We start from the raw sequence: 27,449 nt of genomic DNA, 5'->3' as shown, positions 1-27,449 counted from the left end.
CTCAAGTGTGTGTGGGTTGAAGTCAGGTGCCTCTGGAAAGTCAGCCAGAACCTCCAAAAAGGAGGCTGTTCTGATTGAAATTTATGAGGAATATCTGACGGGACCGAGAGTTCAGCCAGTTCTCTGCATCAGGTCACCAAGTTTTCAGCTGCTGCTTTGGAAACATTGGGTAAAAAGTTCAAAGTAAATTTATTATGTCACCATATACAACCCTGAGATTCATTTTCTTATAAGTATTCTCAATGAATCTATAATAGAATAATAATCATAATATGATCAATGAAAGAACGTACCAACTTGGACATTCAAACAGTGCGCAAAGGACAACAACTGTGCAAGTGCAAAAAGAAGGAAATAATAATAATAAATAAATAAATATACAATACATATTGAGGACATGAGATGAAGAGTTCTTGAATTTGAGTCCATTGATTGTGGGAACATTTCAATGATGTGGCAAGTGAAGTTACCCACTTTGGTTCAAGAACCTAATGGTTAAGGGGTAAGTGAGTATGAGTCCTGAGACTCCCGTACCAGCTTCCTGATGACAGCAGTGAGAAGAGTGCATGACCTGGGTGGTGGGGATTCTTGATGATTGATGCTGCTTTCCTGCGACAACACTTCAAGCAGGTAAACTCAGTGATGGGGAGGGCTTTACCCGTGATGGACTGGGCCACAGAAAGAAAAATGAAGACAATGACTGCTCACTCTTCCTCTGTAATACTAGCAAGCAACTTCTTTGACATACATAAGTGGGAAGAGGTCACATTAGGACGTCTTTAATAAGAGATGTAGAATATAGTGGTAATTCTGGAAAAGATTCCTTAACTTTATCAGAGTTGCCAAGAACTCTCAATATTCCATCTGCCCTGCCCTCTCATTTGTCTTTCATAGTCCACTTTTGTATATTTGCTTCTCATCTGCTTGGATCACATTTGCTGCCTTACCTTCCTTAAAGTTCATACATGACTCTGGCAGCTGCATCATCAGTCAGGATAAGCATATTTCATAAACATCATACCTGACTGTCACAAGCAGATTCCTTCCCTGCAGGGAGAGATGTGCACAACATCCTCCAAGAAACTTCTATTGGTAGAAGTTGCATCATCCTGCACTCCATAGAGCATAGCATGGAACAGGCCCTTCGGCCCATAATGTTGTGCTGGACCAACTAAATTAGTAATCAAATGACAGAAAGAAAAATGAAGACAGTGGCTAAACTAATCTCTTCTGCCTACACAGTGTCCATATCATTCCATGTCTCTCACATTAATATCTGCATCCAAACATCTCTCACTTAAAAGTGACTAATCTATCTGCCTCTACAACCTCCCCCGGCAGTGCATTCCTCAATGTAAAAAAGCATGCCTCTCACATCCCCTTTGAACTTACCGCCTCTCATCTTCAATGTATACCCTCTGGTACTGGACATTTCAACTCTGGGAGTAAGATATTCCCTGTCTACTCTTATCTATGCCTCTCAGAATCTTATAATCCTCTTTAAGATCTCCCCTCAGTCTCCACCACTCCAGAAAAAACAGCCCAGGTTTGTCCAACCTCTCTCCCTCATGAATATACTAATCATTACTGACAGGGCAAGAATTGTGCCCACTGGAAGCGACCCTGCTGAAGATGCAAGAGCTTTCTCCCACACCTTTTTGTTTTGCATTTTTAACTTCCCTGCTGCTACTCTTCTGGGTGACAGGGTGGAGACATGTCTCTACCGAAGGAGATGTAAGGCACTCCTTCCCTCAGCTAGCCTGCAGGTTGCCCTTGGGCAAGGTGTAGTACCTGCTTAGCCCCCCCCCTCCCCCCCCCCGGGATATCAGGATGATGTGAAGCCATGGGAGCAGGTGGTGGATGGTCGTGTGAGCAGCTGGTTCATATCACAAGTCCTGGTTATACGATCACTGACACCAGGCAGACAATCTCTGAAGAGCATTGATAATGGCTGGGGTTACTCATCTTGTCAAGACACTGCACAGAAGAAGGCAATTCTGTGGAAAAATTTGCCAAGAACAATCATGGTCATGAGACCATGATCACCTACATCATATAAGACAGCACATAATGATGAGGATTGCTGCCACTTTTCAGCAGCCACCTCTTCCCCTGCTCTTTTCAGAGTGGAAAAAGTAATGCCGCTCTAGTGTCATATTTCATCAAAATGTGATGAAATTCATATTGTTTATGTTACCTTTTTGTAAATATACTCCAGCTAAAGCTAACCTTGAAGGAGAATACAAGAGCACAACTACTGGAAAGTAGACAACTGGCTTCCTATCAGGCATCAGCTGTACTGAGGGATTGGATAGTGTAGGTACCTGATGACCGGAAGGTGAGATCATTTACGTCCTTTTCTGCTGAGGTCTCTTTTGCAGATTCCAGTAAGCCTTTGCAAGAAAATTGTCATGCATTTAAAAGACCGGTGACTAGTTCAGGTCATCAGTCCATCTCCAACTTGGTTCAGTGGTTCAATTTAATTTCAGAGAATGTATGCAGAATACAACCTGAAATCCTTACTGTCGAAGCAAAATGACTTTAAGAGACCAGACTTCAAGTGACAATAGCTTTATTCAACTTGATATCATGGAGCGCCTGCAGAAATGTGTAGCACTCTCAGTTGCAGACCGATTTTGGCATATATTTGTACTTCTAAACAGGCAAATATAGGTGACTACTGGCATGCAAGGTACTCTGTTACACAATCAGTGGTGCTAGAAAGTTTATGAACTCCATATAATTTTCTCTCTTTCTGCATAAAAATGACCTAAACTGTGATCAGATTTTCACATTAGTCCTGAAACTAGAGAAAGAGAACCAAATTAAATAAATAGCACAAAAAACTTTGTAATTGTTAATTTATTTATTGAGAAAAGTTATCCAATATTACATATATTGGACTGTGGTTAAGAAGGCATACGGTGTATTGACCTTCATTAATCATGGACTTCAATTTAGGAGCCGGGAGGTAATGTTGCAGCTATATAGGACCCTGGGCAGACCCCACTTGGAGTACTGTGCTCAGTTCTGGTCACCTCACTACAGGAAGGATGTGGAAGCCATAGAAAGGGTGCAGAGGAGATTTACAAGGATGTTGCCTGGATTGGGGAGCGTGCTTTATGAGGATAGGTTGAGTGAACTCGACCTTTTCTCCTTGGAGCGACGGAGGATGAGAGGTGACCTGCTAGAGGTATATAAGATGATGAGAGGCATTGATTATGTGGATAGTCAGAGGCATTTTCCCAGGTCTGAAATGGTTGCCACAAGAGAAAACAGGCTTCAGGTGCTGGGGAGTAGGTACAGAGGAGATGTCAGGGATAAGTTTTTTACTCAGAGAGTGGTGAATGTGTGGAATGGGCTGCCGGCAACGGCGGTGGAGGCGGATACGATAGGGTCTTTTAAGAGACTTTTGGATAGGTACATGGAGCTTGGAAAAATAGAGGGCTATGGGTAAGCCTAGTAATTTCTAAGGTAGGGACATGTTCGGCACAACTTTGTGGGCCGAAGGGCCTGTATTGTGCTGTAAGTTTTCTATGTTTCTATATATATTTGTTGGAAAAAGTGTGTGAAAGTCGGGAGTGATGCCTTCTACAAAGGCTATTTGGAGTCAGGTGTTCCAGTTAATGCCATGAGATTGGAGGTGTGGGTTGTATAGGTGCCCTGCCCTATAATAAAAAAAAGTCTGGTTACTTGACAGAGTTTGCTTTTCTCAGGCAAGATCTGTTTATGTACAATATGCCTTGGTCAAAACAACTTTCAGGGAACTTTAGAAGAAGAATTGTAGAGAATCATGAAGCTAGAAGAGGCTACAAAATCATTCCTAAAGACCCGAGTGTCTATTAGAAATTGTGTACAAATGGTGGAAACTCGGTACTATTGCTACTCTTCTTAGGAATGGGCGTCCTGCAAAGATCACACCAAGAGCACGGTGTGCAATGCTGAAGGAGGTGAAAAAGAACCCAAGGGTAACAGCAAAAAGACCTCTAGAGCTTGCTAAAATCTCTGTTCGTGTGTCCCGCTACAAGAAAAACACCAAACAAGAATGGTGTTCATGAAAAGACACCATGGAGGAAACCACTGCTCTTCAAAAAACATTGTTGCACAGCTCAAGTTTACAAAAGGCCACCTGGATGTTCTACAGTGTTTCTGGGACAAGGTTCTATGGATAGATGAGACAAAAGTTGAACTTTTTGGCAGAAGTGCCCATTGGTGGAAAAAGGGCACCACACACCAACACCAAAACCTCATCCCAACTGTGAAGCACGGTGGAAGGAGCATTATGGTTTGGGGCTACTGTGCTGCCTCAGGGCCTGAACAGCTTGCAATCGTTGAGGGGACAATGAATTCAAAATTGTATCAAGACATTTTACAGGAGAATGTCGGGGAAGCAGTCTGTCACCTGAAGCTTAATAGAAGTTGGATAATGCAACCAGACAATGATCTGAAAGGTAAGAGTAAATCAACAACAGAATGGTTTACAAGGAAGAAAAATTGTGTTTTGGAATAGCTGAGTCAAAGTCCTGACCTTAATCCTATAGAAATGTTGTGGAAGGACCTGAAGCATGCAGTTCATGCAAGGAAGCCCACTGACATGCCAGAGTTGAAGCAGTTTTGTAAGGAGGAAGGCCTAAAATTCTTCCAAGCAGGTGTGCAAGACTGATCAACAGTTACTGGAAACATTTGGTTGAAGTTATTGCTGTACAGGAAGATCACACCAGTTACTGAAAACAAAGCAACGCACACAAAATGCTAGAGGAACTCCGCAGGCCAGGCAGCTTCTATGGGAAAAAGTGCAGTCGACATTTCGGGACGAAACCCTTCAGCAGGACCTAGATGCTGCCCGGCCTGCTGAGTTCCTTGCCTGTTTTGTGTGTGAGTTGCTTGGATTTCCAGCATCTGCAGATTTTCTCTTGTTTGTTTTGCTGAAAACAAAGGTCCACATACTTTTTCCAACAAATACATGTGAAGTTGGATAATATCTCTCAATAAATAAATGTACAAGTATACTTTTTTGTATTGTTTATTTAATTGGGTTCTTTTTATCTGGCTTCAGGACCTTTGTGAAGATCTGATTGCATTTTAGGTCATATTTATGCAGTGATAGACAAAATTCTATAGTGTTCACAAACTTTCTAATACCACTGTACACAACCAGGAGCAAATGGGTGCATTCAGAGCACAAGGCATTTTTAATCATAGAACGGACAGTAATTAAGTCATATCTTCCTCTTTTCTGCACTCAGTGCCGCATCCTGATTATGAAAGGCTGTTCACTGTAGGTCTAAACTTAGGACATTGGGTCACAAAAGTTCATTAGGTTACAAAGTTGAAATAGAAAATGGCACATTAGCTATTTAGTTCATTAATCCTTTTAATGACCCCTCCTCCACGCTTACTCTTTGCAGACATCCACGAAGCAGAAAAATCCCCCAAAGTATAAATGACAGAAACACATTAGAGCCCCAAAGCCCTCCCTCCCCCCTCCCACGCACAAGCAGCAGCAAAATCAACAAACCTCGCCTCTTGCTTCAGCCAAAGCATCAAACCCCACCACCCACCATGCAAGCAATAGAGTCTTTCAAAAACCACTGTCCATCCCAACACTTTGACATCTCAGAGAGGTTCCTTCTGTCACTTGCAAGGGAGAGAGAGATATTGCTCCTGCAACAGATGAGAGGGAATAACATCAGCTCGCGGTTTTGATGTTGGAATCTGCAGTGTCGCTTATTCGAGATCTCCAACTCGAGGACCAGCAGACTCTCACTCACCATCAAGAGAGAAAAACAGAGAGATTTCTTGAGCGTAGGAGCCTTCTTTCGACAGCAGCATGTACTGCTGTCCTGATTTTTAATCTCCCACGACAATTCCGTCAGCAACATCGGTGAGGAATCGGTTCATTCACAGGGATGCACCCCAAAGGCACATGCCATACAAGGCATAATACAAATATGCCAGGCCGCTCTTTGTGTTCTGAGAGTGAGAACCCACCGCCATGAAGAATAAAAACACGAAAAAATCTGCAGATGCTGGAAATCCGAGCAACACACATCAAAGTTGCTGGTGAATGCAGCAGGCCAGGCAGCATCTCTAGGAAGAGGTACAGTCGACGTTTCAGGCCGAGACCCTTCGTCAGGACTAACTGAAGGAAGAGTGAGTAAGAGATTTGAAAGTGGGAGATCCAAAATGATAGGAGAAGATAGGAGGGGGAGGGATGGAGCCAAGAGCTGGACAGGTGATTGGCAAAGGGGATACGAGAGGATCATGGGACAGGAGGTTCGGGAAGAAAGACAAGGGCGGGGTGGGGGGGGAAACCCAGAGGATGGGCAAGGGGTATAGACAGAGGGAGAAAAAGGAGAGTGAGAGAAAGAATGTGTGTATAAAAATAAATAACAGATGGGATACGAGGGGGAGGTGGGACATTAGCGGAAGTTAGAGAAGTCGATGTTCAATCCATCAGGTTGGAGGGTACCCAGACGAAATATAAGGTGTTGTTCCTCCAACCTGAGTGTGGCTTCATCTTTACAGTAGAGGAGGCTGTGGATAGACATGTCAGAATGGGAATGGGATGTGGAATTAAAATGTGTGGCCACTGGGAGATCCTGCTTTCTCTGGCGGACAGAGCGTAGGTGTTCAGCGAAACGGTCTCCCAGTCTGCGTTGGGTCTCGCCAATATATAGAAGGCCACATCGGGAGCACCAGACGCAGTATATCACCCCAGCCGACTCACAAGTGAAGTGTCGCCTCACCTGGAAGGACTGTTTGGGGCCCTGAATGGTGGTGAGGGAGGAAGTGTAAGGGCATGTGTAGCACTTTTCCCACTTACAAACACAAACAAACACACACAAAGTGCTGGAGGAATGCAGCAGGCCAGGCAGCATCTATGGAAAAATGTAAACAGTTGAGGTTTCAAACCAAGACCCTTCATGATCTTGGGTTCCTCCAGCATTTTGTGTGTGTTTCCCGGGTAGAATCGTAGTTTGAGTGCAGCTGTAGATGACGGACTCTGACAGGACCCCAACCTCCTTGAAAAGGAAATAAAGAGACATGAGGAGAGAAGAAATTAAACTTTTGCAGATGAACCGGAAGAAGCCTCCCAGGTCTGCAAAAACCTTTGGTGCCATCTTTAGCTCAGTTAATGTACTGTGTGCAGCAAGTCTCACTCCTGTTGGGCTCTTGTGGATGCTACAAGGCCAGCCTGATCACGTTGCCATGACGCATGCCAAGTGGCAGCACTGTACAGCTGGGCCCTCAGGGGTTAACAGTGGCTTCAGCTGGTCTGCCTGTAGTGGCCATAGTCCTTGCTCATCGCTTTCCATAAAGTCTTCAATTAAAGGTGTACAAGAGACATGTTGCACAATAAATGAATTGTGACACAGCCAAGTAACTGGGAATAGACTTGTGTGATGCTCAACCTGGAGTCGTAACCAATAGTAGTAGAGACTGTTCGGAAAATACCAGATGGCAGTGGAAAGTAAGCGGTGTGGAAAATTTGCAGCTGTTCAAAGCCAGATATTTAGACAGCTGTCTTGTTGTGATTGAGTCTCCAAGTGGAAAGATCTTGGGGTGTTTCTCCTTGCTGGGAGAAACTTGGTGATTTCTCTAATATTAGTGCTAAGGTAGCAGTGATCCCACCTGCTGTATTCTGGAAGGAGCTCACTGCATGAAAAATCAAGTCACGGTGACTGAAACATTCACAGCCAGACTCAGTCATGATGACATAGCTTTCTGAGGATCAAGTTTTGACTGCAGTAGGTGACGTGGCTTCTTCATAAAAAGGCAGCATCCCTTCCATTTTGGTTGGTTGGTTGTCCATCATGTCTGACAATGACAGGGAACCTGTGTGGGAGAGTTTTTAAAAAGGAAAAGTGTGGAACTGGGGCGTTTCCACTCCCTCAAACTCAGAAGTCCAGATCCAGTGGTACAAACAAGCATCACAAACTGGGGTCTTCCTTGGTTGCAGTGGATGACCATGATGCCTTCTATGCCTTGTCGTGCCCTTTACTCTCCACAGGGTGTTGCAGAACCACCTTTCTAGCCTTTGGATCTCACTGTAGATGTGAACTGCCTCGTCTGCCAGAGCTGACTTTGTATGCTAGGACAGGCAAGTCCCCTTCTCACAAGAGTACAAGGCAGCCAGCTATCCTCACCTGGTTTTGCCTGCTTGTTGAAGCGATGTACTGGATGCAAACAGCTGCTTGGAGCCACAGGTGAGAGGTGAATGTCCAGTGGGGACCAAGGGTGAATGAGCTGCCCCAGAATAGATACGACAAGCCCCTTCACCAGAGGTGCTAACCTTTCCCTGGACACTCCATATACCCCTTTAATTACTCAATGAAAATTCATTGAGAGCAGGGCCACTGTTAATGTTGCCTTCAATATGCTTCTCCTCTTTATTCTGTCAGCGGCTTATTCCCAACTTCCTCGCTGCTCCCCTTTAACCTCCAGACCCAAAGGTACTTATGATGACCATAAATCAGGGTGGAAGAACAAAAATATAGTAATATGCCAATGTAACAATACTCAGAAGTTCTTACCTTCTGAAAATGGGCCACAGATTACCCTGAAGTTAGCAGGTGGTGTCAAACAGCAAGCTAAATCAAACCTGGAAATAATGTTTGAGTTCTTATAATATGGGAGTAGGCAGTTTAAATGGTTTCAGCATGGACTAGATGAGCCAAAGAGCCTGTTTGTGTGCTGTACATTTCTATGACTCAAATACTTCATTGGAATCATTATCTGTGAGTGTGATTTTGTCAATTGATCACTTGGATCAGATAATTTTACATGGTTTCTACAACAAATATAGAACTTACATTTAAATGTTTTATTAAGCTATCTAAGTACTTCTGGTTTGTTCTTTGAGCCCTGTAGAACCTGAATATCCGTTTAGATATAAATATTATATAAAATATTCTCAAAATTTTCACCCATTCGTGACTATTGTGTGCTGTAAAATTCTACCCCTATTTTTACATAATTGCTTGGATGTTGCTGAGACATTCTTGCAATGAAGGAAGCAGAGATCAAAAAAATCACTGACTAGGTAGAAAAGAAAATTATATGTTGAGCATTGAAACCTCTGAAACAGTCTGTAAAGTGGTTCTCCACATAGCAGCAGGAATAAATTGGATCTTGGTTGTTTCTTAGTGGATGACTCAAGGCCAGAATTGATGTTGGAACAGTTGTCTGCCTTTCTCCTTTTGATCACAGATAATGATTGCTCTCCAGAGACTAGAAGTGGGGAGAAGCCATTAGAGAAAGCAGCCTGTGTACTTCAACAAATCTAAGCATGTTTTGATTTGGCAACATATGAATCAAGCAATCCAAATTTTGCGATTGTAAATGTTGCAGAACTGATATTAAGTTCATGCTACCTAAAAATGTAATGACATAAAGAGTCCTTAAAATTATTCATTATTCATTCAGGTCAGTTCACTCAGTTCTGGCAGTTCCTGTTAAGTGCGGTAAATGTACTGAAGCAAACAGTATCACAGGATACCTATAAAATTGACTGAATACTTCAAAAATCCATAAAAATTAAAGTCTAAATTTGAACAATGTAGCATTCAAAGGATGTTTTTGGCTGCTATGTCACTAAGATTACTGAACTATTAGATTAATTTATAACAAGTCGAATACTTAGATTTCATGACAAATTTCAAGCAATGAGAATAGTTTAATCAAAATTTAGATTCAATTTATTTATTATTGATGCTTAGCATAATTTTTACTGTGGAGTATTTGATAAGTAAGTTGCCAATATCCAGTGAATGAATATCAATGCTGAATCAGCTCAATCTTTATGCTTAAACGTTTTCCTGCTTATGATCTCAGTCATAAATGTCGGATCTGCCCCAAGTGGTTTGAAGTCTACATTACAATTATTTTGTAGGACAAAGTGACTTTTTCCCAACATGTATTGGGAGTCTAGGAAAGGACAAATTGGGTCTAGAATCTGAGAACAATGAAAGTTAGCAATAATATATGATGGAGTATCATTGGCTCTTATTAAATCAGCATCAGGAAGTCCAAACAAGTGAGTCAGAAGAAGCATCATTTAATCCAGGCAGGTGGTTCAGAGTATGTCTAACAACAGTAGCCAAAATGGTATTAACAAAATGAGAGAATATTGAATTGATGCAAGAGCCTCACACAGCCATCCCAATGTGTCTTGCCTGAGACCTTTAGTGGATTAAGAATGTATGCAAATCACAAAGGTATCCTGAATGGCAGAGCCCAAAATGATCAAGGGGATTGAATTTGTGGTAGAAGATGGCCTAAGATAGGGAAGATGAAAGCCTGTGGAAGAAACAAACAGGATTTTTTTTTAAGCTTGTTTTTTTTTTCAATGCACCACTTTGTTCTTAATCCCACCGTTATCACCGAGTCCAAAAAAGTGAGACAGAGGAAGCATCATTCAGTCCAGGACGGCGGTTCGGAAATGAAACCGAGTATGTCTAACTTGAATATTAACAGCAGTTGCACAAAATCACAGAGTTAGAGCAAGAGCCTCACACAGCTATCCCAAGTGTGATCTGAGCCCCTCTGCAAGTGCTTATCAAGAGACTTTTTTCAATGTTGTCAGTGACCTTGCTGGTACCACTTACTCAGGCAGTATATTCCAAGGGCTCACCACCGTCTGATTTTACAGTACCTGTAAAACCTCTCCAATGAGCCACAAGGATCTTTGATGCAGTAAAATAGCAGAACTGATGGGTGACTGAAATGGTAAGGTTTAGCTCTAAGTATTGGGATGGTGATGCTGAAACCAGTTTGTTGATTGTGGCTCCACCTAGTCACACAAACCTCACCAGATGCGGAGAGCCAGTTTCATTGCCCAGCTCCACCTTGGTGACTCAAAGGTCTCAGGTAACGTATTCCCCACAAGGCATTCATAATATCTGGCAGGGTAAAGCTGGGGTCGGAGCTTTGTCCCCCATTAAGTCCTGGCATGTGATCAGAGAGGTAAATTTCTCAGCACAGTTTTGGCACTAACTTATGTGGGAATGACTGAAAGCCAAGTATTTCTTTAGGAATGGCTGACCACAGCCAGAACGATTTGGCCTACATCAGGGCATTGTTCAGCATCTGTCTGGCCGACAAACATGAGGAACAAAGTGTATGGTTAGGATTGCAAGTTGAAGGTAGAGATGCATTGTAGGCCTCGAGATGTTCATATCTGTTGTGTACATAGGTTCCTGCTGCCATCAGTAAGAAGTTTGTACATTCTTCATATGCCCGTTTAGGTTTCCTCCAGGTGCTCCCGTTTCCTCCCACAGTCCAAAGACATACCAGTTGGTAGGTTAATTGGTCATTGTAAATCATCCTGCGACGAGGCTGAGGTTAAATCAGTGGTTGCTGGGCAGCATGGCTCGAAGGGACCAGAAGGGCCTGTTATGCACTGTATCAGAATAAATAAATAGATTGTTGCCACTGGTGTAGACTTGAGCCCCTCTGCATTCAGTGTCATTAATATAGCCTGGAAGACATAGTTCAGCTACCAATAGGCCAGATGAAGCAACCTTTTACTCAATCTTTCCATTCCAGAAACAAAAGAGCCTGCAGTTGACTGTCCTTCCACAGATTCTGCCTGACCTACTGAATTCTTCCAGTGCTTTTTTGTTGCTTCCATTATAGTAGCAGTGTTTGTTGTCCAATTGTACCAGTGAAGGTACAATTGGAAAGGGGAACGTAAATTGGTAGAAATTAAAATGGGGAAAGGACAGGGTTATGTGAAGTAAAATCAACCACAGGGGAATTGAACAGTAGGAAAGAGAGAAATCATTGCGACTATAGTAAAGAAGGGAAAGAATCAGTTGAATCAGAATCAGGTTTAATAGCACCGGAAACAACAGGAATTCTGCAGATGCTGGAAATTCAAGCAACACACATCAAAGTGGTTCCCCCCCCCCCCCGTCTTTCTTCCCGGACCTCCTGTCCCATGATCCTCTCGTATCCCCTTTTTGACCATCACCTGTCCAGCTCTTGGCTCTATCCCTCCCCCTCCTGTCTTCTCCTATCATTTTGGATCTCCCCCTCCCCCTCCAGCTTTCAAATCCCTTACTCACTCTTCCTTCAGTTAGTCCTGACGAAGGGTCTTGGCCTGAAACGTCGACTGCACCTCTTCCTATAGATGCTGCTTGGCCTGCTTAATAGCACCGGCATATGTCGTGAAATTGTTTGCAGCACATTGCAATACATAATAATAAAACTGTGAATTATAGTAATAAATGTGCATTAAAAGTTGTGCAAAAAAAGTAGAGCAGTACTAATCATGGGTTCAGTGTCCATTCAGAAATCTGATGGCAGAGGGGAAGATGCTGTTCCTGAATCATTGAGTGTGTGCCTTCAGGCTCCTGTACCTCCTCCCTGATGTTAGCAATGAGAATAGGGCATGTCCTGGGTGATGGGAATTGTGATTGATTGATGCCGCCTTTTTGAGGCATCACTCCTTGAAAATGTCCTGGATGCCAGGGAGGCTGTTGCCCATGATGGACGCTAGTTGTACAGTTGTTTATTGAGTTGGAAGTAGAAGAAAAATGCTTGCTTAGGTTCTGCAATAGGAACATTAGCTGCTTATATGAGTAATGTCAACATAAACTTAGGGGAATTGGAGTAAAACCAAGGTTTGAAGGTAGTGGTGGGGGGATAAGAATGACTCTTTGAATTTGGTGTAGTAAAAGGCGAGAGCCCATAGAATCAATTGGAAATGAAAAAGCCAAGTTTAACAGGAGAAATGACCATCAAAGCTGAAGAAAGGAAAAGGGAGAGATGGTTGCCTTTCTTACTTTAACAACTCCACCCGTAAAGAGTACTAGAGCTTGGATTTCAGATTGCTGTTGTTGATTTTGGAGAACAGATGGTTTAGCTTTCTTGTTGAGATCATGGGTATATTCATTGCTAAAAATAAATTTCTTGACATTTACCGGTTTGTATAAATTTTGAGTGCAATTAAAAAATAATTAGAAGAAGAATAATGAAGAAATCCACCAGAAATGCTCTTCAAATTTTGGCATTTAAGTTTCTTCTGTAGGTACAGTATAATGCAGGTGAAGGCATCTTGGCGATATCAACAAAACCTTGTTCTCTTCATCTGATTTTAATTGACATTTGTTTTTGTCATTTTCTTTAAGCCAGATAAATTTTTGCTGCTTTTTGTTGGTTGGCAGTATGTGTCAATATGTCCATAAGACCATAAGATACAGGGGCAGAAGTAGACCATTCGGCCCATCGAGTCTGCTCCGCCATTCAGTCATGGGCTGATCCAATTCTTCCAATCATCCCCACTCCCCTGCTTTCATCCCATACCCTTTGATGCCCTGGCTAATCAAGAACCTGTCTATCTCTGCCTTAAATACACCCAATGACTTGGCCTCCACAGCCGCTCACGGCAACAAATTCCACAGATTTACCACCCTCTGACTAAAGTAATTTCTCCGCTTCTCAGTTCTAAAAGGACGTCCTTCAATCCTGAAGTTGTGCCCTTTTGTCCTAGAATCCCCTACCATGGGATATAACTTTGCCGTATCTAATCTGTTCAGGCCTTTTGACATTCGGAATATTTCTTTGAGATCCCCCCTCATTCTCCTGAACTCCAGAGAATACAGTCCAAGAGCTGCCTGACGTTTCTCATACGGTAACCCTCTCATTCCTGGAATCATTCTCGTGAATCTTCTCTGAAACCTCTCCAATGTCAGTATATCCTTTCTAAAATAAGGAGCCTAAAACTGCGCACAATACTTACAGAGCCTCAACATTACATCCCTGCTGTTATATTCTATACCTCTAGAAATGAATGCCAATATTGCATTCGCCTTTTTCACAACCGACTCAACCTGGAGGTTAATCTTTAGGATATCTTGCACAAGGACTCCCAAGTCCTTTTGCATGTCCCCATATATATATTTGTGTCTAAGTGTTTGTCGTTTATATTATGCCATGATTAATATTTTAAACCATCACTTAAATATCAATGTGACTGTTTTGAGTGTAGGATGGAAAATGGTTCAGCAAGGACTAGATGGGCTGAAGGACCTGTTTCTGTGCTGTAATTTTCTATAACTCAACGACTCTAAAATGCAAAAATGATTCAATTATGGTAACATTGTATGCCTCATAATAAAAAGATGAAAGCAAATAATTTGGGGTATATGAGATACCTGTAGTTGATATTGGTATCAAGGTGGGAAAACTATTGCATATTACACCATTGATCTGTTGACAATTAGAAATTCCAGATCTGAAGTCTGTACAGAATTTACAAAACTCTGGTCCATGAGACCATTAGGACAAATAAACCATGAGCTGTGTTTCTTATGTTCCTGATGAATTGCTCATGGGGAGAAATATAAATTTGTGTGCTTCTATTATTTCAGAAATGCTGGAAATGTAGCAAGTTGGTCAGTATCTATGGAAGGAGAAACAAAGTTAATATGTGAAGTTAACATCTCTTCAACATAATTGGGAAAAAGATAAACTCATTTGGTCAGCACTAGGCAACTGTTGTTGCATGAATGAAGTCAGGGAAGAAAGGTACTGGTAGATACAAAGCAGCATTCTTATTCGGCAAAACAAGGTACAGCAGGCATCATATGGAGATGCTTCTGGTGGAAAGGTCTGGCTGGCCGTACATGGTGCTCAATATTTTATGCGTTAAGCATCAAAGGACAAATCCATATTTACAATGTATCTTTGAAATTACCCACAGACTTTCATACCTCCCAATTTGCACCCACACCATAGATATACAAATAAATTTTAATCAGCATTGTCTGGTCTGGAATTTATGGCTTTTAGGAACCATTGATCAGCGCTGTACTCCAAATTAAATCCAGAATTTATACTCAGACCTGAAGACTGGTGACCAGAGTCATTTGCTCAAGATAAATGTGCTAAACCCAAAAATCACTAACATCAACAACATTTTATTATTTGTATTTAAAGTTCAAAGTTGGTATCAGCACTCTTCCACAGATCCTTTTCTACATAATGTTTAATTAAATGGAATTCTGTTTTTCGTCCATTTTTACCAAAAGTTGATGTATTTGTTTCATTTGTGTGGCACAGTAGAGTAGCGATTGGTGAAACATTGCCTGTAAGGAATTTCTATGTTCCTCCTGTGACCATGTTGGTTTCCTCAGGGTGTTCTGGTTTCCTCCCAAAGACCTATGGGTTAGTAGGTTAATTGGTCACGTCGTGTCGGTGTAATTGGGTGGTTCAGGCTCATTGGGCCAGAAGGTCCTGTTACCGTGCTGTGTCACAATTTTTTTTTAATTGCTAGAACTGCCTAGAGCAAGTTAAAGATTTGCAGATTTTGTTATTTGGCAGGTTGGTATGTTAAATGGCCACTGTAAATTGAACCTTATTGTGTCGATTAGTGGTAGAAGCTGGGTAAGTTGATAGGAAATGGGGAAGGGAATTAAATAGGGTAAGATGGGTTCTTGATTATTGACACGGACATAACAGACCAAAGAGCCTGTATCTCTATGAATCTATAAACTGAAGAAATACTCACTTGTAAAGGGAACTTTATATCTTCTGTTTCATAGTGCCTACCAAGTTGTTGTCGAGCAAGTGAATTCCCAAAGATCTAAAAGGGAGGCAGGTGTGGCGGAGTGCTTCCGGATTCCAGTGACCTATCAGACTGCGACAGCTCGTGGATCACCGTACTACTATGCTGCAGAGATTCCGCCTAGTGGGATAGCTGAACAAACGCCCTTCACAGTGGGTGACAATAAAACCTATGATGGGTTTTGGAATCCTCCTTTGGCCCCCAGAAAAGGATATCACATACACTTTCAAGCTGTGAGCAGTGTTGAAAAGGTGAGTGTTATGCATTGTGATAAGAAGTTTGTACCCTGGCTCATTGTTCGCTGGAATTTCAAAGTGAATGTTGTACATGTGTACTCACTTGCTAGTAGTGATGAGCAGCTGATTGCATGATGAGGAAACTCTTGGAAGTGCTGTGGTAAACTGAAGCAAAATTCCACAAGACAAGAAAAAAAACTATTCCAGGGCCGTATTCAAGGTTGATTACTAATTTAAAGCCGATAAACATGATCTGTTCTTTGGTTATATCTTCTTCAGTCAAAGAGACTCATTCTTGCTGGAGAGTCAAATTATTAATATCACCAAAAAATTATTTGATTGTTAAAGTTCCTACTCCTAACCCATCCTTCCTCCAAAGTGGCAAGAATGGCAATGTAATTAAATAGGTTTCAATAAAGAGGCATTTTGACCATTAATTTATCCATATTGACATGGTCTCACTCTTTGTAATTTATTTTGTATGTATTCCCATGTATTTTACGAAATGTGACTCAAATATGCATATGGGGAAAATACCTTTCACTATCTCATCAGGACATAACTGACTTCGTAATTCATAAGCAGTGCACCTTCCAATCACCCAGCTTGGTTTGAACTGTAAAAACAATTGTGAAAGGCTGGTGAGGGGATTGGAAGATCAACTTTTAGATTTGCTCAAGAAGCAAGGAAAAATAAGAGTTTGTTCAAACGAAGTTTTTTAGATTCAAGCACCCTTGTACTCCATCTCTTATTTTCCTAATAATTTCTTCCTGAATGTAGATCCAAGGGTCAGCTCTGCAGGGAACAGATAGAAACACAGGATGGCATAATTAATTTTATTTTGGGTGGGGGATAAACATAGTAAATTGATCTTCCGATGTCACTTCAGCAAACATTGGAGAAGGGTGTAAATTGGACTTCGGACAATGTGATGATCTTTTGTGCAATCTTAAGAAATATCACCTGATAAACAGTTGTTTTCCTGTTGGATCTAAAGTGTTTAGTCTGAAGTTAAAGACAATATGAACATTTTATTTTTAATCCATGCATACATGTGCATAATTTATAAAAATGCACGTCCAGAGAAAAGGACAAACATTCAGGATTTATTGCAACTCATTGAAACTACCTAAAGTTGCTTTAGTGGGAACTGGTTTTCTGATTTTCATTAACCTTTGAATTTGACAGATGCTATTTTTTCATTTGCATTACTGATGCACTCTCTTACCTAAAACATGCACCGGAAGTTGTCCCAAAAGCCTGATGAAAGAAAACGGTGTGAAAACACAGTTTCTCTTCCTAGAGAAACGCCAACTGTACCTCTTCCTAGTGAAATGTCGACTGTACCTCTTCCTAGTGAAATGTCGACTATACCTCTTCCTAGAGATGCTGCCTGGTCTGCTGCGTTCACCAGCAATTTTGATGTGTGTTGCTTGAATTTCCAGCATCTGCAGATTTCCTCGTGTTTGTGTGTGAAAACAATCTTTCTTAAATGAAGTAATAGTAGGTCTTTGGATCAATTTGCTTTTGCATGAATTTATAAGTTCACATTGATACTACAAGCAAAGGAGCTGGTTGTGGACTACAGGAGGAATGGAGACAGGCTAGACCCTATTGACATCAATGGATCTGCGGTTGAGAGGGAAAACAGCTTTAAGTTCCTCGGCATAAACATCAGCCTGGTATGGGAACTGTACTTCCCTCAATCACAGGACTCTGCAAAGAGTGGTATGGACAGCCCCAGCACATCTGTGGATGTGATGTTCCCACTATTCAGGGCATTAACAAAGACAGGTGTGTAAAAAGGGCCCATAGGATCAGTGGGGACCCGAGTCACCCCAACCATGATCTATTCCAGCTGCTACCATCCAGGAAATGATACTGCAGCATAAAAGCCAGGACCAACAGGCTCCGGGACAGCTTCTTCTACCAGGCCATCAGGCTGCTTAACTCATTCTGACACAGCTGTATTTTTATGTTATATTGACTATCCTGTTGTACATCCTATTTAATATAAATTGCACACTGCACATTTAGATGGCGATGTGTATGAAGGATGTAAGTAATGAAGTCAATTCTCTTCTTACTGTTTCAATTTCTGTTTATAGGAGACAAAGACACAGTGTGTGAGGATTGCAACAAAAGGTAGGACAAATGTTTTGCCTGTTTCAAAGATAATTGAAAAAAATTACTTTTCAAGCAGAGGGTGCATAGTATTGTCAGGTTTTTGTTTTGACTCATCTGCTTATCCTGTTTTGGGAGTGTGCTTTGATTCTCTGTTCCTCATCCAGAGAAATACCATGCATTTGGTAGACAGGATTTTAATAAATATTAAGACCAGATTACTTTGTATTATTTTTGCTGCAAACCACTTTTTGACATTGAACAGCTGGAGTATTAATAGTGAAAAGCTGTTTGAAGGTTTTATTGTAAAAGCTGTCTCAACCTTATCATTTGTGTGGAATTTTGGCTGTTGGATTTTGTTGCTTTCTCTAATGAATAAAACTTGCATTATGTGTGTATGTGGAGTTTATCCTAGTAAATATTCTTAAATCTCACTGGGATTTAACTTGATATTTTAATCCTGCTTTTATGTCCTTACTTATCAGGAGTCTGAAAATTGCTTAGAAAGTAAGATTGTAACATAGTTCAAATACATAGTAACATTATTTTTAAAAATTCACAAAGTGTATTCAATCTACTGTAAACGCAACTAAAAATTTTTTAAAATCTAGTTCTGAAAACCTCAATTCAGTGCTCCAGTTAGAGCAAAGCAAAGTAATTATTGTCGTACCCAATGCAGGCTTGGTTTGTAAAACCGTATATTCTATTTTTGATTTTGACCTGGTAGAGCCCTTGCCTCTTCACTGCTTGAGTTTGCGATCTGTTTTTTTTTCTGTGCAGGACTTGTCAAAAGGATACAGCCAATTATGTAAAGAAGCAAAAATATATCTGACCATTTGGGAGCACTTGTTTTCCAACCCTTAATGTTTTGCACCAGCTGGGGCACTGACTAATATAAGCCTTTTATTTTTGCCTTTTAAGGAACATTGTCACCTTGCAAGAAAGTTTTGCAAGGCAGTTGGTAAACAGGTTATACAAAGTGGTATTATCACATGACCTCAGGTTTATTAATGGCAAAATCCTATTTTGTTTTATTATTAATAACCTATTCTACAAACTGTTCAGTAAGCTGTTAGTGGTTGCAATTTACTGGAATTTTAATCTGCTTTTGCAAAATCTTTGATTGTATCATTTTTAGTGCTGCTTTGTTCCCATCTCTGTGGGATTGGTAATGCCCTGCAAAGTTCCATCAAGATGGCGATGTCCTTTTTGAATAGAGTTTGTGAATAATTCAACTCAGAAGTTGTTGCTATAGATCAGAGGTTCTCAAACATTTATACATTGACCCAGTTAGACAATAGGACCATTAGATATAGGAGCAGAATTAAACCATTTGGCCCATCGAGTCTGCTCCACCATTTCATCATGGCTAATCCAATTTTCCACTCCAATCTCTTGCCTTCTCCCCACATTCCTTCATGCCCTGACCAATAAAGAATCTATCGATCTCTGCCTTAAATATACATAAAGACTTGGCCTTCACAGCTGCTTGTAGCAAAGAATTCCACAGATTTACCACTGTCTGGCTAAAGAAATTCCTCCTCATAGAAACCATAGAAACTACAGCACAGAAACAGGCCTTTTGGCCTTCTTGGCTGTGCCGAACCATTTTCTGCCTAGTCCCACTGACCTGCACAGGGACCATATCCCTCCATACACCTCCCATCCATGTATGTGTCCAATTTATTCTTAAATGTTAAAGAAGAACCCGCATTTACTACCTCATCTGGCAGCTCATTCCATACTCCCACCACTCTCTGTGTGAAGAAGCCCCCCCTAATGTTCCCTTTAAACTTTTCCCCCCTCACCCTAAACCCATGTCCTCTGGTTTTTTTCTCCCCTTGCCTCAGTGGAAAAAGCCTGCTTGCATTCACTCTATCTATACCCATCATAATTTTATATACCTCTATCAAATCTCCCCTCATTCTTCTACGCTCCAGGGAATAAAGTCCCAACCTATTCAACCTTTCTCTGTAACTGAGTTTCTCATGTCCCGGCAACATCCTTGTAAACCTTCTCTGCACTCTTTCAACCTTATTTATATCCTTCCTGTAATTTGGTGACCAAAACTGAACACAATACTCCAGATTCGGCCTCACCAATGCCTCATCATAACATTCCAGCTCTTATACTCAATACTTTGATTAATAAAGGCCAATATACCAAAAGCTCTCTTTACGACCCTATCTACCTGTGACGCTACTTTTAGGGAATTTTTTATCTGTCTTCCCAGATCCCTCTGTTCCACTGCACTCCTCAGTGCCTTACCATTAACCCTGTATATTCTACGTTGGTTTGTCCTTCCAACGTGCAATATGTCACACTTGTCAGTACTAAACTCCATCTGCCATTTTTTTACCCCATTTTTCCAGCTGGCCCAAGTCATCTCCATTTTCAAAAGATACCCCTCTATTCTGAGGCTGTTTTCTCTGGCCTGTGAGACTCTCCCATCATAGGAAAGATCCTCTTCACATCCACGCTATCAAGGCCATTCACCATTTGATAGGTTTCAATGAGGTCACTCCTCATTCTTCTGAATTCCAGTGAATAATGGCCCAGAGCCATCAAACACTCTTCATATGACAAGCCATTCAATCCTGGAATCATTTTCGTGAACTTTCTTTGAACCCTTTCCAGTTTCAGCACATCCTTTCAAAACTGAAGGGCCCGAAACTGCTTACAATACTTCAAGTGAGGCCTCACCAGTGCTTTATAACATTCAGCATTGCATACTTGCTTTTATATTCTAGTCCTCTTGAAATGAATGCTAACATTGTATTTGCCTTCCTCACCACAGACCTAAGCTGCAAATTAACCTTTAGGGAATTCTATGCAAGGACTCCCAAGTTCTCCTCTTGTATTAAAAAATGATTCTTTGGGTGCTATTTTGTCAATTATCCATTAATGGAGCCTTGCATTTAATTTCCAACAAACTTGGGAAAAGTAAGATTGCTTTTAAGTTGTTGCTAAACTTACTACTTAAAAGGCCTTTCTATCTAAAATTCCAGACCAAAATACTCTCTGAGTTGATGCAATTAGGCTGCATATTATAACAAGTGGGACAGGATGGTAGTGTAGAAATTAGTGGATTGTTTTACAGCGCCAGCCAGCAGTGAAGAAACGGGGTTAAATTCTCACCGCTGCCTGTAAGGAGTTTGTATATCCTCCCTGTGACTGCATGGGTTTCCTCTGGGTGCTCCAGTGTCCTCCCACATTCAAAAGACATATAGTGAGTTGTAGGCATGTTGTGTTGGAGCCACAAACATGGTGACTCTTGCAGAGAATGCCCCTGGCACATTCCTGTTTGACTTAATATTTCGATGTACATGTGATAAATAAAGCTAATCTAATCTAATAAAGATAAATTATTCTAACTTAATTGTTCTCACTTTTTTTTAACCATTGCTTTACAACATGAAACAAGGCTATTCAACTCTTCAAGTCTGTGCTGACTTTCAAAGCAAATGCATCAATCCCATTCCTACATTTATTTCCTTGTAGCTCTTTCTCTCATTAAAAGCAATTCCCCCCCCCCCCCGAGTTCTTCTACCACCCAGTTACATCGGAGATAGTGTTCAGAAGCTAATCTGCACATTTGGCTATGTGTCAGAAGACCTGCGTGGTCACAGTGAGGACATGCACAGGTCCCACACGTTGGATCAAACTGTGTTGTTGGAGTTGGTGAGGCAGCAGCACCAATGCTGTGCCACGATTGTAATTTTCCTTCAAGGATCCCTCAGCCAATTTCATTGTGAAAACCTGGGGTAGCTGCACCAACTCAGCTAAAAATGAATTTATCACCAAAAGAAAATCTTGAATGATGATGCACAACCCTTTATCTGTGAATAATATGTGTTACAAACTATCTGAAAAACACCTTTGAAAATATCAATACTAAGTCAATTAATAGTTTGGTGTTATTTCTTGATAAGTTAAATAGTGTTCTATGTTTTAAAAAGTAGCATGTCAGTTAGTATGCCCCTAAATATGAAGCCAATTCAAAGAGCTTACCTGAACTGTAGCATTCAAATTCTTGGACTATTAACCTTGGGGTGAAGGCAGTTTTATCAGAAGAGTTTGACTCTGACAAAATTTAATTTTTCAGCAGCATTTAAGAGTCCAGAAAAATGTACAAAAATGTGTTTTTTTGATGGTATCTCTCATAGAGAATTCAGGTTCAAGTTCAAACTTAATTGTCATTCACCTATACACAGGTACACAGCTAAAACGAGACAGTATTCCTTGAATTCTTGCAGTGCTTCAGCTGATTCACTTGGATTGTAAGAACGTAACTAGAAGAACCAAGCAGGAACTTAACACCCTAGTATTTATTTCAAATCATCACTTTTACTATGGGGGATTTGTTTCTATGCCAGCTTCTTTCTTGATTCATTATTCAAAATCAATGTCTATAAACCTTATTTAGTTCAATGGAAATCTTGGATGCTCACATAAATGTATCTGAATAGAATGCTTATATAACTGTCCTGGGTCTGAAAGCACGTTTCAGTTTCAACAAATCTCAATAATGGTGCTTCGCAGATATTTGATCACAGACCGGCAAAGTTCAATTATATTACATGTCAAATCAAATTACATAAAAACCTGCCCCTTAATCAATTTTCACTGTAAGCACTGAAAGCCTACCAAACTACATTTTATAGCACAGGCGTGGTGTAGCAGCTTAATTTGGGGCAGCACAGTAGCGTAGTGGTTAGCACTACACTTTACAGTAAGGGCAGCATGGTTCAATTCCCATCACTGCCTCGAAGGAGTTTGTACATTCTCCCCGTGACCGCACGGGTTTCCTCCGGGTGCTCCAGTTTCCTCCCACAGTCCAAAGACGGACCAGTTGGTAGGTTAATTGGTCATTGTAAATTGTCCCACAATTTGGCTGGGATTAAATGGGGGGTGGGGGGGGGGTTTGCTGAGCGAAGTGGCTCGAAGGGCCGGAAGGGGCACTTTATCTCAATTTTTTAATATCTTTATTTTAAATCTGGTAGTTTGTCGTCTGCATCACTTGCTTTGTTGAAAGTGACTGAATAAAACACTAGATATGTAGCTGGTTTCGGAGATAGTTACATGCAGTCTCTTATATTAGCACTGTTCAAGCTTATGTGCTAGCTTCTTATTACTGATTTCAGATGTAGGTATATTTAAAACTTTACAAATTGGATTCATATTACAATAATATAAACCAGTCCCGAGGAAGGATCTCAGCCCAAAATGTTGACTGTTTAATCATTCCCATAGCTGCTGCCTGACTTACTGAATTTCTCCAGCATTTTGTGCTGTTTAATCATGACATTATTTAACTAATGATTGTTAGAACAAATCCATTAGTAATTTTGATTAAAACCAAAATCAATTTTGAATGCATGATCACAGAACTGTGAGTACACTAATTAGAACTGTCACCAGTTAGATATTTTGGTTTGGGGAGAGATGTTCTTTTATTATCGCAGTCTGAAAATACCAAAGCTGTGTCATGAATATTAGTGATCATATCTTTTTGACAACTTGAAGGTGAAGTTCATTTAAAATAAAGTTATTTTTCACTTGGGAAAATAGAAGTTAAGCATTATAATACGAATGACAAAGTTAAGGACCTTGAATGCCATCAGGGTCTCAAATAATTCACACCCAAAATTGTGGCCTCAAATGAGCAGATCTACCTTTTATTAAAATATAGCAACTAGGAAGAGATAATGGACAAAATTGATTAGTATACTGTTTTATTTTAGTTCTTATTCATATTCACCAAGATGTAAATAGTACAGTAGCATATTTTAGATGGAGAACAAATCTAATCTTTATTTTGCAAAACGGAAACCTTGCGTGAACCTGTGCTTGTTGAATATATCTGAGACGTGTAAAAGTAAAATATAATGTTTCTCGTAGTTGACAAATTTAATCTTTAAAGATTACTTTTGCCCTGATTACAATGTACTTCTATAAATCATGCAACACTAAAGAGAGTGCTGGAGGAACTCAACAAGCCAGACAGCATCTATGGAAAAGAGTAAACAGTCGACGTTTTGGGCCGAGACCCTTCATCGGAGCCTGTTTCTTCTACAGTCCTATAGAAGGGTCTCAGCCCGAAATGTCGACTGTTCACTCTTTTCTATAGATGCTGCCTGGCCTGCCGAGTCACTCCAGCATTTTGGTGATGTTGCTTTGTGTTTCCAGCATCTGCAGACTTTAAAAACACAAACACGAGGAAATGGTGTTTGTGATACATCACTAAATCTTCCATTGTTTTTATCAGTGTAGATATAAATTAAGCAATACAATTAAATCAGCTATTAATTGCTTAAAAATGAACTAAGTGGCTTTAAATAATTATGTTTCCAAGAGATCCATTGAAAAAAACATTTTTAAAACCAAGTCTTTAGAAAAATGTATTTGGGTTGGAAATGTTGGACATTTCATGCCTTCCTTGCAATCTCCCTTAATAAGACGCCAAAGCATTTTGCATTAATATAAAAATGCATTTTATTTAGTATTTGTGGAAATGAAATTTTTTTCAAATTGATTCAGTTTGTTTTATATTACATTCTTTCAAACAAGTTTTTAAATTTGATACTATAATATAGAATTTTTTGCATTAAAGTTAATTAGCTGTTGGCATAGTTAACCATAGCTGTCTTTTAATCTGTGAAAATGAATAGAGAAATAATGGCTGTGAAGGTGATAAACTAATTTACATGGCTGGACTCGATAATTTTAACTTTAGATTTTATTGTTAAAGCAATCATTTTTCACTGTATTTTCTGAAGAAACATCTAACAAGTTTTCCAAATCATTTTATGCAGGGCTCAATAATATTTTATTTTTGTGATGACCTTAGCATTTTCCACAATGGAAGTAAAACAGAATGTATTTGATTTTTTACATTTTAATGTCCTTTACCTTGCCTTGTCTATAATTTACAATAAAGTTATGGCCAGTTAATGCAAGAAAATTTGAAATTAAAGCAGTAACTTTTATAGTTTGCATGGACAGATCATAGAGTTGCTGAATAGGACGATGTTATTTTTATATTCCCTTAAACTTTGCATATTGAACTTGGTTTTCAGAAATTGTATCAATCAGTCATAAGATGGTTGTATAATGAAATAATTAATTCTGCTTATCTTTGACAATCTATTTTATGCTGGATATCCTTTGTGGTCTGATGTCAAACTAAACTGTGGCCAGGCTTTTGCTGTGCTGAGAACTGACCTGTGGCCCTGTCTGGAAAAAGATTGGAAAGGAACAGAAGTAAAGCAGAATGTGTTGGAGTATTGGTAACAAGAGGCAGCTGGGGAGCATTGCTGGAGGATAAATGTTTGATGCATAAAGACAGACAGACATCAAAAAGAAATAAAATATGCAGGATTGAAAAAAATTAAAACAAATTTCAATCAAAAATTACCTTAAATCTGAATAAAATTGAGAGCAGTGTGGAGGAGACCACATTGTGAGCACCGAATGGAATTAAGGAAAGTGGTAAAAATGCAAGTCACCTACTGCCTCACCCAGAAGGTTGTATTTGATTGAATATGTAGATGGTGCAGAGGGAGAAGTGAACAGTAGATGTAGCATCTCCCATTATTGCATTTGTATTTTGCTTGGGAAGCAATGGCTATCAGAAGGGGCAGAAGAATGAATCAGACCCTGAAGAGGAATAGTCAGTCCCAGGTGAATGGTGTATGGCAAGGGAATGATATCAGAGATCATGGAGGATAATGGAGGGAGTCTGAGAACCCTCTTCTCTGGGGTAGGGGAAAACCCACAAAAGCTCAGATGTGATCTATACGTGGCTGACAAGACAAATTCAGTTCAAGGAAACAGCTCACAAAGTTGCCAAACGTAACAGTAGGCCAGAACTTTGGGTGCATTGTGGAGCTCTGCCATAGAGCGTCAAGAAATTATTTTTGGGTAAAAAAGGGAAGACAGAATGTGAGAGTAGACCTATGAGAAACGTAAACATAAACTGTAGGGGTTTCTGCGGGTATCAGGTATGTGCAAAAGCTAATGTGGTACCTTTAGGCAGGAAATATTTTATTAGGCAGTATTGAAATAGCAATGAAATTAAACGTGTAATGTTCCCTTTAATTTTTTTTTTACAGCTGTGTGGACCAACCATTGGTCTGAGTAGGAATTTTTTTTACACAACCTGTAAAATTGCGCTGCACTTTAACATTATATAAAAGAAAATTCCAACTGCCCGGCTATGTACCTGCGCAGCCTAGCAGGAACAGTGATCTTGTGTCTATCTTTAGAAAAATCCTTCCAGACATATCAGAGAACTGAACTGACTTCTAGTGAGAATGAAAAAGTGAAGGAAAGAAACTGTTAGTCAAAATAGAGCATGATAAAAGCTGACTAAGACTCAATTAGCAACATGCCAGAATTTTGACAGATGTTGTTATAGAAAAAATGGATGCTCCGATTATCCAAAGTTCTTTAGATTCTGGAAATGTTTCTGTGGATTGCAGGTCAGCAGATATGACTTTCCTATTTGAGGAGGAAAACTTAATTTATATAGTTGCTGACAGAAGTGCAAAAATGGGTCTATCTGTCAATTGCAAAAAGACAGAATGTATGGTGATATCCAAAAAGAAGGAGAATCCTATCTGCAGACTGAGAGTAAATGGGTAAGACTAAAACAAGTACAGAACTTTTGCTACTTAGGAAGCTGGGTGACATCAGATGGCAGGTGCGACATGGACATCAACAGAAGAATAGGGATGGCAAAAAACGCCTTTATGAGAATGAAGAGTATACTGAACAACACTAAACTAGGCATGACAACTGGCCTCAGAGTACTGAAATGTTACGTTTATTCAGTTACATTATATGGCTCAGAATGTTGGATAATATCTAGTAAGATGAGGAAACGAACTGAAGCAGCAGAGATGTGGTTTTTGAGGAGGATGCAAAGAATATCTTGGACGAAATGAATATCTAATGACGATGTCATGAACAGAGCAAGCACAAAAAGAGAAATAATGTATGAGATCATGAAAAAGCAACGTAACTTCATTGGACGTGTGATTAGGAAAGAGGAGTTAGAATGCACAGTAATTATGGGAAAGATTGAAGGGAAGAAAGCAAGAGGAAGGCAAAGACAATTGATGATGGAGACAGCAGCCAGAGAACCGGAAATGAATACCAATGAATTGATCCACTTGACCTGAAACAGGGGTGTGTGGGCCATGGCAGTCAAAGCTCAAACAGGGCATGGCACCTGATGATGATGATTTGAGGAGGAGGAAGGGAACTGCAGTCTCTCAGGTCTTGTGACAAGTATAGAGAAAGTATTAAAACTGGCAAAGAATGTAATAACAACACCCAGAAAGTAGGATCAAGTCAAGCCAGTATGGACTTATGAAAAGAAAATCATGTTCCATTAATCTACTAGAAATTTCTGAGGATGGACTGAAAAAAATAGAGGAGCCAGTAGATGTAGTGTATTTGAAGGCTTCCAATTACTCCTTGTATAGGAGGATGGTGAGCAAAGTTAGACA

General features: G+C 40.3%; 1 protein-coding gene across 6 annotated transcripts in view; it reads left to right on the top strand.

Annotated features, from left to right (window-relative positions):
• The window catches only part of ptprk (protein tyrosine phosphatase receptor type K), a 691,044-nt gene that overhangs the window by 542,140 nt on the left and 121,455 nt on the right, over nt 1-27,449 (top strand). For all 6 annotated transcript variants that reach the window (XM_063034492.1, XM_063034484.1, XM_063034476.1 and 3 more), the window contains exons 12-13: nt 15,552-15,825; nt 17,919-17,955. In XM_063034492.1, coding sequence (XP_062890562.1) covers nt 15,552-15,825; nt 17,919-17,955 — 311 coding nt within the window. The remainder of the gene's footprint in view (nt 1-15,551; nt 15,826-17,918; nt 17,956-27,449) is intronic.

This window comes from Mobula hypostoma, chromosome 2, assembly GCF_963921235.1.
Source record: "Mobula hypostoma chromosome 2, sMobHyp1.1, whole genome shotgun sequence".
In the NCBI taxonomy this organism is placed as follows: Eukaryota; Metazoa; Chordata; class Chondrichthyes; order Myliobatiformes; family Myliobatidae; genus Mobula; species Mobula hypostoma.
This window is presented reverse-complemented; position numbering and strand designations above follow the sequence as displayed.